The sequence below is a fragment of the Hippichthys cyanospilos genome, chromosome 16 (assembly GCF_059441005.1).
Source record: "Hippichthys cyanospilos isolate Australia breed blue-spotted pipefish chromosome 16, RoL_Hcya_1.0, whole genome shotgun sequence".
Taxonomy (NCBI): domain Eukaryota; kingdom Metazoa; phylum Chordata; class Actinopteri; order Syngnathiformes; family Syngnathidae; genus Hippichthys; species Hippichthys cyanospilos.
In genome coordinates, this window is record NC_142384.1 from 14,176,693 (window position 1) to 14,187,558 (window position 10,866).

At 38.7% G+C, this 10,866-nt stretch overlaps 2 protein-coding genes across 3 annotated transcripts; both read left to right on the top strand.

Moving 5' to 3' along the window:
- The first annotated feature begins 346 nt into the window (after positions 1-346).
- il2rb (interleukin 2 receptor, beta) lies at positions 347-6,155 on the top strand. 2 transcript variants are annotated; one of them, XM_088437289.1, is made up of 11 exons: positions 347-418; positions 544-804; positions 1,878-1,972; positions 2,421-2,577; positions 2,648-2,714; positions 2,841-2,934; positions 3,053-3,198; positions 3,517-3,688; positions 3,861-3,963; positions 4,109-4,178; positions 4,268-6,155. In XM_088437289.1, exons 3-11 carry the CDS (start codon positions 1,894-1,896, stop codon positions 5,027-5,029), a joined length of 1,650 nt encoding a protein of 549 aa, XP_088293415.1. In that variant the 5' UTR covers positions 347-418; positions 544-804; positions 1,878-1,893; the 3' UTR covers positions 5,030-6,155. The 2 variants fall into 2 exon arrangements, with proteins under 2 accessions (XP_088293415.1, XP_088293416.1); XM_088437290.1 differs by lacking the exons at positions 347-418; positions 544-804; positions 1,878-1,972 and having other exon boundaries at positions 2,444-2,577; positions 2,652-2,714.
- A 1,693-nt stretch (positions 6,156-7,848) lies between these two features.
- c1qtnf6a (C1q and TNF related 6a) lies at positions 7,849-10,451 on the top strand. Its single transcript, XM_088436861.1, has 3 exons — positions 7,849-8,036; positions 9,182-9,388; positions 9,682-10,451. The coding sequence occupies exons 2-3, from the start codon at positions 9,193-9,195 to the stop codon at positions 10,227-10,229; spliced, it is 744 nt and encodes a 247-aa protein (XP_088292987.1). The 5' UTR covers positions 7,849-8,036; positions 9,182-9,192; the 3' UTR covers positions 10,230-10,451.
- The last annotated feature ends 415 nt before the right edge of the window (positions 10,452-10,866 follow it).

Sequence of the window (10,866 nt, forward strand, 5' to 3'; positions counted from 1 at the left end):
AGCTCATCAATGGAAAATAAGGAACAGAAGAGATCAGAGCAATGATCCCTGGGGTATCTCGCTTTGACAGTCATAAATTCCAATAGTGACACGGTGACCCCTGAAGCATTTTAAGTCCTGTTACTCTCCAGAGATGTTTGATGACCTTTGAGCAAAAAGACTTCCTCCAACCGTCTTTTCCTGTACGTCCGCCACCAAAGTGTCGGGTTTTGCCTTCAGTGGTTGCTTTGATTGCTTCTTAACCAGCTGTGTGCTTCTAAATATGGTTCCTATTCACAGTCCTGGTGTTTGGATCTCTTTTAACCTGACTTTCATTGACTCGAACCACTTCAGAGGACAACGTGAACATCTCTCTTGACATCGCGATTGAAACAGGATGTGGTGTTGACTGTCTTTCCAACACATTTCAACGATCGTAGTAAGTTGTGATTGGGGGCGAGGGGTTCGTGGCAGGTGGTGGTAAGTGAAGGGAGGTGCTGCATCTGACATTTGCGCTCACCTTCTCACTCCACCCTGGCCCGTCACTCTTTCACTATCACTCAGTGCGTCACAGGGCTTCCTGTAAAGGCCCAGATAGAAGCTGCGGTTGACGATTGGAAAATGTCAGCGGCCACCCATAAAGAACTCAGGCAATAAGGAGGCCAAAGAATGAGTGACAGATTAAACGAGAGAAGAAAATGAGAGCAAGCGGAAGGGAGGAAGGACAGTGAGAGACCAAAGAAAAGTCGGCAGTCCGGCAAAAGGGATGCCAATGTGACTCCTCTCGGGGATGTTCCGCTATCTTCGCTAAGCCAAGAAAGTCAGGTGCCGTATCAGCCTTTTATTTCCCTGTATTCTCCATAACATAATTCTTTCTTTTCAATTGTATTTTAACCACCATATTTATTCTTTTATTCAGTGAAAAAGATTAAGAGTGGTGGAAAGTAAGATATTCTCAATCCACGGCCTTATTTAAGACAAATATTCAATGCTGTCATCTACAAGAATGATTAGTGGCAAAGACGTCGCATCTCATGCCGGCCTAAAAAACAATCGATTCTTTTGCTCAGATATCTAATCTGAAAATATACAAAAGCTGTTTTGTTTTAGTTGTTACCATTTTTTTGTTAGTTGGTTATTTTACAAAAGCCATGTAACGGGAAAAAAATTGATAGCACAAAATAACCTTTTTCTTTCTTAGAATGTCATTTATTAAGAAGAAAATTATTTTGTTCGAGAGATTTTTTTTGCCAAGTTATCAAAAAGACCAAGTAATTGACAGCAAAAATTAGCTTTTGTAAGTGAATATAGTTCTGAATTTGTACTGTTTTTACTTCATATTGTAGTGTGAGCTTTTAAGCCATTTTTGGAAATGACTGTTCGCATGTACTTTTGAGTTCTCCACACGCGATGATTGATTTCATACACTAACTTGGAATGACTCATTTCTAAAAAGAAAGACTGCAGCAATCTGAAAAAGTCCCTGTTCCAAAGCCTTGTTTGTTAAACAATATGTATTTATTTCATCATTCTTTTTGTACTCTAACCTACACAGCTCTAATACAGAAACAACGGGAGTTTGAAATCTGTTAAATTACTAAAAAAGTCGATATACTACTCAAGTCCGAGTATTAATTTTGAGAGTTTATGCAGTGCTTGGTACAAAGATGTTTTGTTCGTGATGAGAAGCATTATCCTGAAGTACTTTGCGGCCATTTTTAAGGTTTAAAAGTAAACTACATAGTTAGCAAATAATGTCTTCAAATATAAAGTGTTTGTCTTTGGTTACAAGGAAATGTTTATATTAAGTACATTTTTTTCACCGCTCAGACTTTTCATGTTGTGATACTAATCATATCTAATACTAACAATACTGAATTAGATCCTTTTACTTGTAGATCGACTGTTCTGAAGATGGGGGCGGTCCGGCCCTGTTTTATCGTGGCGGTTCTGTTTTCGCTTCATTCTCTGCAATGTGAAGCAAATTTGCAAGGTGCGACTCACTTTCTTGGTTAACTCTATGAACTGTCATGGTAAATGGACACAGGTTACAGTAAAATAAGTTATCAACACGCAGTATGCTGCTTAATCACATAAGATGACATGAAAAAACGTGTTCAGTATTTTCCCTACTATGACAATTAATCATTGACATTTGTCAGCTCAAACTATATCTGATTTCACGAGATACCCTTTCTGTTATTTCAAATTTATTTTAAGACACTTCATTTTTACATTATATACATTTCTGAACTTGGTGTAATAGTCAAAATTCAGGATTTTAATTTGCATGAGCAATAGCAAGGACAGAAAAAAACAACAACAATTGAGCACAGAACTGGCTGGATTAAATGTGAATTTGACTTTGGATTTGGCTAAAACTGGATTTCGGTCAATGTTCATTTCCTTGCAGGACAATCATTATCCATCTTTTTTTTCAGGGCTCACCTGTGTGAATGATTTTGTCAACAATGTCACATGTACACTCAACAATGCCACAAGTGCACTCAAAAATTCTTTAGTGGAAGACTGCATAATCTTTGGCTACAAAAAAATACGAATCAGAAAGGACGGAGTGAGATGTGAAACTCTAATCAGGTATGACAGACCACTACAATGTTTATGCAATATGTAATAAAAGTGATTTGTATTTTTTTAATCAATTAAGGCAGAGCTGCAAGGTGAAACAACACAATAACATACTTCCAGGATGCAGTTTCGTCTTTAAAAATAAAGTAAGTGCCTGTAGCAATATTTTGTGAATAAAAGGAATCATAATATCATAATCACTTAAAGATCCCACTTGATATTGTGTGGGCCTTCTTATTTTCTCTGTTTAATATCTCAATGGGTTGCTGCAGAAATTCTCCTTTTTTGAGGTGATGCCCAACATCAGCCTGGAATGTAATGGTGACTTGGTGCAATACCTCATAGATTATAAACCCGAAAATCACAGTGAGTAGATTTTGTTTTGTCATCCCTCTGTTTTTCTCGTATTAGCAGAACAAGTAAAAAGAATGTTTGTGTGTGTGTGTGTGTGTGTGTGTGTGTGTGTGTGTGTGTGTGCGCTCAGTTAAAATGCACCCTCCTGGCCCCCCAAATGTCAGCTTCAGTGACAATGACACCGTGATAAATTGGCAGCCAGGTAGCCCCAGATCTGAGTTTCTCAAGGAATTGGACTACCATGTTCAGATCCAAAAGAGTGACCCAATGACAAAGGCAAGTGTGAGTGTATGTGCTTGTATGTACATTTCAATGTTCTCATCAGAGACTGGCCAATAGCTCTTATTAATTTAGACCAGTGGTTCCATCATCACTATTGAATAATTTTAGAGTCCATTATCCCATCAATTATAATAATTAATAAATAATTGATGCCCCCTCAAAAGAAAAACCAACAACTTTGCAATACAGTTAAATTGCAATGCAATCGTTCACTGTGTTTTTTTTCAGTGGGGCAACAGTCAAAGTATTGAAGTATTGAGTGAATAACAAAGTCATTTAGGACCCTGACAATATATTTACATGGCCCTCCAGGAGGTTCGCCTGTTGCACACCAAAGAAACACAATTAAGAATCGACACCAAGCAGCAGCTGAAAGGTAAGCACCAGGTTCGAGTAAAAGTCAAGCCCGTGAATATAGAAGACAGCCAATGGAGCGAGTGGAGTCCCTCCGTAGACTTCACGTGGCCAGAATCAGCAAATCAAGGTAAAAATGAGAAGAGCCTAACACTGCTTGCTGACATTTCAATAACATCATTAGTTTTTCTAATTCGTCTTTTCCATAGTTTTCCATGCTCAGCTGGAGCTGAGTGAAAAATCAGTGTTAAAATATGAATTTCTGCACCACACATACATTCTAATTAACTTTTTTATTTCAGAATGGAGTTTGCTTCAGACCTTCATAATATTGGCTGTTTTGATCATTATGGTTGTCATGATCGCCATGACGCTGGTGTTTTACAAATGTAGCATTAATATGAGGTGAGTGAAATTTCTGTGTGTGTGTGTAAACATGCATGCCTGTCCGCAAACACTTCATGTGTTTGTCGTTTTAAATCACTGCGAACGTCTGAAGTTGTATCAAAAATATTCAAATATTTTATTTATATTTATATACACATTTCAGATTCCTCAAAGTGAAGCCAGTTCCAAATCCCTCTAAATACTTCCAAATGCGCCATGGCGGAAATCTAAAGGTAAATAATGCACAAGTAGAACTGACATGGAAAATACTCTTCAAATATGTTCCTTACTATGAATCCGTTTTTTTTTTTTTTTCTGACAGAAATGGCTGAATCCTAGTTGTTCCGAATCCTGGCACATTGCCCAATCTGTCGACCACATCTCCCCTGTGGAGGTGTGTGGAAGCATGGATGCGGGTCTTTCCACCTTGCCCCTACCCAACTCCGATTTGGCCCCGCAACCACCGGGCAACGTTGAACCGTTGGGCAGCTCGAATTCGAACAGGCTTGTGGACAATTCGCCTTCGTCTTCATCCGGCTTCACTAACTTGGGCTACTTTGTATCCGGCTCCTCCGGCAGCTCAGTTCAAACTGGGCCCAATCCTGTCTACTTTGCATATAAAGACGATTTCCACATTCTGCACAAGGCAGCCGGTCCTAACATTTCCCTCTTCTTCCAACCTTGTCCTGTTCTGTCCAAGTTTCCAAGCTGTGAGAGCTTGAAGAGAGGAGCGCAAAGCCCCGATTCCGGTTTTTGTTTTGAAAAGGAAGATTTAGACATCAAGGGAGATAAACAAGGTGCGAACGGGGACCAGGAACAGGTTTCAGGTCACTATGGCTCCTCCCACCTCAGCCTCCCTCTCCATCTTCCAGTGCAGATAAGTAGCCCCACAACTTCTCCTGATCTGTCACAGGCAACCTCAGATAGCCCTCAGATGCCGATGCTAGCAGCTAATGTTAGCGCTACAGGATGGCCCATTGCTTGTACAATGTACAGACCTTCCTCTATGCCGGTGGAGTCGAGCAAAACAGGTTATTTCATCCTGCAAGAGAAACCAACTACTTCCAGCAATGCGTCCATCTGAGCTGGAGCTCTTGGAAAACGCTCCGGTGTTTTCGATTGAATTCATCATTATTATTTTATCATTATCATTTTCGTTTATTATTATCATTATCATTATTGTCTTTTTAGAGCTAAACCCAGCGAACAATTCTTTAAAATTAGGCCACACCAAGTTATTATCTTATTTCTATATTCTTGCGTCATTTAGAGAATTATATTATGATGAAAATTATATGTATCCATTCTTGACATCTTTTGATCTCGACCCCCAAAATTGAATGTCTTCTTGCTCAGCATATGTACCAAATAAACAGAAAAACTAAATATCTCTGCTCTATTAGCTGGAAAATATTGTTTTTGTGTTGGCAGCTGCTAAATTCTTTTTTTAAGAAAAGCTCTAATGTTGTCGTGACAAGCATGTGAATGTAAAATAAATAAATAAATAAAAAATAAAAATCAACATATGCAGCTTCAGGTTATACAACTTGAGCTGGGCCTAAATATAACATTTTCAGTCATAGTGGACAATTGAAATTGTAATCGATTTTAAATCACATAATAAGTGTAAAACAACATTGTACAGTAATTGTAAATCATTTTTAACACAATCTTAACATTATGTTTATGTTGTGAATTATGCAAAACAGATATTCATAAGTTGCATTAGCAAGTTATGCACAATGCCACAATTAAGTAGTACATAACTGTTGTAAGCACCTGGCAGGTTTGCAAAGCCTGAATTTCACCAGCTAATTTTTGTCTATTTTTAAGATGAAAAATTAATCCAATTTATTACCCAGTCCTAAATTACACCCAAGTAATTGCAATATTACAGTATTATTTAAGATTGTTTTTTACATTTTTAAATATAATCAAACATAAATAAAGTCTTAGACATGAAAACTTTAAAGATGATTTTTTTGCTGCTCACCAGCTTCATTTACCTGCACACAATTCTGTGTCATACCTCACTGTTGACTGGACATACTGTAAATTTGTGAAAAACTGTGACGTCAATTCGATCATGTATTTTGTGATGTATGCATTTTTATCATTCCAAGCTATGCAAACTCTGAGCTGTGCTTTGAGTACACTCATCTCATTTAAAACATTCTGCTGCTGTGAAAATAAAATATACTGAATATGGATTACTATTCCTGTTTTTACTTGCTTGTATGATGATGCATTGCTGACACCAGCAATAATAGCCTAATTATGGATGTTATTTTTCATTGTCTACATTGGTGGGTGGTTTGTGTGTGAGAATCAATGAAGGCCATTCATTGTTCTTGTGTGAAAACGTGCAGTAAATTTCCAGCGTTCTCAGTATGCGACGACCAAACAATACAACAACAACAAAAAATGGGTCACCTTGTGACTTCCTGTCTCGCTGTGGAAAGTGGGCCTGAGAAATGGGTAGAAGAAGACATGTGTACGCATGAACATCTACTTTGAGCGTTTACATGTCCGGTCAGGTGGTAACAGCGGTATGACAACGTGTGTATTTGTGCGCGGTTTGACATTTTTCTGCTGCCGCAGTTAGAACTATCAGGTCACCTCATACAAATACATAACAGTGATCAATGTCGCTGAGAAAAAACACATAGATAATACGGCCTGATTGAAGAAATTGCAAGACGCTATATAAAACGTGACCTTGTCAAGTTGGTGCTCATCATGTGTACTCACAGATGTAAATTTTGCGATGTTCACTGAGCTCAATTCACTTTTTCACGCAGTGGTGACCATTTCAATACCTAGAACAAATACAAGAGTTTTAACATAAATCGGTGAATCAGTTTGTGCTCCTGAGACAAAAGGTGACTGGGTGACTACAAAATTTGCAAAGATGCAAATGCGCCCCTACCACTCACTGAGGTGACTATAAACAAAAATGCTTTATGTATAGCTAAAATTCCATCCTTTATAACATTAACAAAAGAAACCGCAATATAAATCAACATATATTAACTTACTTTTTACTGGTTCACAGTATATAGGTGACAGGTTAGTCTGAAACAGAAAACATAACGCATCAAAGTGCATCAAAATGCCTGAAATGAAAAAACTATGTAAATCCTTATTTAAACTAGCAAGATTTTTGACCAACTGAACCGTTTGATGCTGAAAGCAAAATATCAACTCAATAAATAATACAAAATGTAATCTCTTAGCAATCTCTTAAAACCTTTAACCTGAAAAAAAAGGTATAAAAGGTTGTGCTGATTGCTTTTTCTCAAATCACATTCATTAGTAATGTAATTTAATGTTGACAGTAATTTAAAAAGTCTCCCTCACTTGATGTTGACAATGAGAGTCCCAGTGAAAAAGTATCATGTTGGAATAGTCTTGTTTTTTTCAATACATTACCATGGTATTGGACTAGGATGTAGCAAATCATATGACTCTTGAGCCAGACTCGAGTTAAAAAATGCAAAGAAAAGTATCCTTCTAGACATAAATCAGCTTCGAGTGCCCCAAAACCAAAACACAGAGAAGGGGATAATTTGTGTGAGAAAGAAAAATTCAACGCATGGCATTTGAGAAAAAAAACACAACCAGCAAGTAAATGATCATAGACCACAACAGAAGCAACCCGATCTAAAGTGCCAATGTTACTGCCAGTTTTCCAGGGACCGTTTTTCAAGTCTGAAAGATTGTTATCACATCCTCTCTTGGACCAAGAGGGCGAGAAACTTTTCACAATACAACATAAAGACAACTGTGTATAATTCATTTAAAACAAACCGGGCATATTTGTGACTTGTTGAGGATTGTAAGCTTTTGCTTGCATTTTCTCTGCTGTCAGGAGACTTTTGACTCTATGTTTTGCATACTATAGTGCTATGCGGAGGGGGCAGGCCTTAGCTTTCCTCCCAAAATAAACAGATTGAGGCTGGTGAAGTAAGCTGCAGGGATAAGCAAGACGAAAAAAAGTCTCTCTCCCACATACATATACACAGAATAAGGGAGTGCTTGACAACTTCCCTTCTTTGGCGGACTGAAGTTGCTGCAAAGACTTGACCAAGGTGAGATTTGTTCCCCATAACTCGCAGTTGTGGATAATTTATCATGAAATGCTAATTCTTTGCATTATAATTATTCATCAAACTTCTTCAAGGACCGTAACTTTATGCAATGTTTCCATTCTAGTGTACGAGATGTGCTCCGGCTTAGGGCAATGCGGTAATAGATAATAGAAACCATACGCGGTCATAAAATTCAAGTTTGGAATGCAACCACAAGAAAAGACCTTCCCATAACCCCACAGGGTTGAGGGAATGTGCAATATGTAGTATAGGTCATGCATACAGTATACACATAAATATAACCATGCTTTTGTGCATCTCCTTAAATTGTTGTGTCAGAATGTGAAAAAGATCATCTTGTTCATAACAAGCTGCGATTCCTGAATGTTGCAAAGGATTCAAGCAAAATACACTCTAGCCGACTTATTTGTCAGTCTTTATGTTCCCATTGTACATCAAAATTTGTCATTCTTGCATGGTATTAAATTTGCGTATGCTGCCATATAATTCAATACACAGTGTCCCATTGCTACTTAGCTCATCACTCAAAAGAAGCCTTAGAGCCACAACTTTTCCTTTGAAACCGCACTCCGCTTGGCCCCCTGCTCTGGATTAAATAAACACTTTGGGTAGTCAACCAGCTGTAGAGTGATGAAGTACAGTTTTCTAGCAGAGTGAAGTTTTGATTTATCCTCTTGGGGATTTATTAACCTGTTATTAATTTGTTTTGAATTCCTCAACAATTTGTCCAGGAACAAGTTTCAAAATGCATGCCGCCGAACCACGTAACCCCGACTTGCGCAGCTGCAAGGACGTCTTTCTCCCTTGTGCACTTTTTTTTCACAAAGCAGTAAAAATTCCACAGTGATTACATGGACAGCTGACCGACGAATACGCTGCAAGGATTTCTCATGTTGGATCTGCATCATGTCAGAATCCTATTGCCTCTTTTTCTTGGGGAATTTCTGTGTTTGCTGGATTGTTGCCCAAGATCTCATTTCCACTGGTGGGAACATTTCAGTATAAGCTCACTCAGACATGACCCAAGTGAGGATAAGTGGAAAAATAGATGGATGATAGTCAAATACACTGCATTATATGAGTTATTCTTGGTGTTGATATCCACTCGTGTCATCTCCTCAAAGGTGCAGGCGCAATGTTGGCTTTCCTCGTCAGCCTGTCTTTTGTTCACCTGGTGACACAGGCAGCCCCTCCCAGCACCCCTGCAATCCCCTGCAAGCGCTGCTGTGACGACCTCCAACCAACAGAGGACAGCGCAGCCCGGCCCTCCACAGGAGTGTACAACCAGCTCCCTGAGGTCCGCACCTACATCAACATGACCATCCTTAAAGGTATTAATGTCCACCGTTGCAAGAGTTATAGCAACTTTAAAACACAGAAGCTATTCAGGAACCGTATTAGGCTAACGGACTGAAAGGCCAAGCTAAAAGCTAACTCGACCTCACCTTCTGTAGCATGATGGACTAGTGGTTGGCATTTTTGCCTCACAGCTGAAGAGTGATGAGGAGTTTGCAAGTTCACCACGTGCTTCCCTGAATTTTCTTTGGCTACTCTTGCTTTAGCCCACTTTCTAAAAATGCTCATAGATAAGCTGTATAGGAAGTGTATATATTTTTCTTTTCAGGTGACAAAGGAGACCGTGGTGATCGAGGGACACCGGGTAAAACTGGACCAGAAGGCCCTCCAGGATCCATTGGGCCGGTGGGCCCAAAAGGCTCCAAAGGCCAAGCCGGTCTTCCCGGAGACCCCTGCAAAGTCCAATACTCTGCTTTTTCCGTCGGCCGTCGAAAGTCCCTTCACAGCCTGGAGGCCTATCAGCCACTGATATTTGACACTGTTTTCGTGAACCTCGACAACCATTTCAACATGTTCAGCGGGAAGTTTATTTGCCACACGCCTGGGATCTTTTTCTTCAACATCAACATTCACACATGGAATTTTAAGGAGACCTACCTGCACATCATGCGCAATGAAGCCGAGCAGGCAATAGTGTACGCCCAACCCAGCGACCGCTCCATTATGCAGAGCCAGAGCCTGATGCTGGACTTGGGCATAAATGATGAGGTGTGGGTCCGTCTGTATAAACGGGAAAGAGAGAATGCAATTTATAGCGATGATGTGGATATTTATATCACTTTCAATGGATACCTCATCAAAGCAAATTCTGAGTAAAAAAACGGTCATTGTTAATTATAATAATAACTGTTATTATTTTTTACTTTGATAAAATGGCATCTGCGAACAACATAGTATCCAGAAAATGTAAAACAATATTGTTTTTTAACTTACATTATCCTGTGCGCTCTTAGCTGGGAATTTGTCCACTTCACTTTCTTCATTTTTTCAAAATTATTTTAGCTGAGTGAATGTAATAAAACTTCACAAGGATGGTTATATGTGTGTGATTTAGTGGTTTCCCACTTTAAATCTTGAAATACTGTACTGTTTTATATCAAAATATATCATGAATCCTTGACAACTCACATTTCAAAATAACCTTAAAGGACATTGAAAAAAATACAGTAAGAAAGCAAAACAAGAATATACTAAAATAATGGCAATTTAAAACCTGGCTTTAAAAAAAGTTACGTAACTGTGCTAGCGAAAACACAGAAGAAAATTGCACTTTATCTCTACTAACTAGAATGATATAACTCCTGTCGGGAGACGAGGAATAATTTGTACCTTTGAGTTATGTTATCACACACGCGTTTCAACAGCATTTATGTGTAATTACTGCTTTTGAAGGAATATCTAAGTAGATGCTAATTACCGCTAGCATTCGAATTGAATATGACATTGACTTTAG

What these genes read in the sequence shown, in the direction of transcription:
- il2rb (XM_088437289.1), top strand. Translation starts at nt 1,894, where the DNA reads ATGGGGGCGGTCCGGCCCTGTTTTATCGTGGCGGTTCTGTTTTCGCTT. An exon ending in AGATGTGAAACTCTAATCAG is followed by an intron (nt 2,578 to 2,647) that starts GTATGACAGACC and finishes TAATCAATTAAG; the next exon opens with GCAGAGCTGCAAGGTGAAAC. An exon ending in TTATAAACCCGAAAATCACA is followed by an intron (nt 2,935 to 3,052) that starts GTGAGTAGATTT and finishes GTGTGCGCTCAG; the next exon opens with TTAAAATGCACCCTCCTGGC.
- c1qtnf6a (XM_088436861.1), top strand. Translation starts at nt 9,193, where the DNA reads ATGTTGGCTTTCCTCGTCAGCCTGTCTTTTGTTCACCTGGTGACACAG. An exon ending in CAACATGACCATCCTTAAAG is followed by an intron (nt 9,389 to 9,681) that starts GTATTAATGTCC and finishes TTTTCTTTTCAG; the next exon opens with GTGACAAAGGAGACCGTGGT.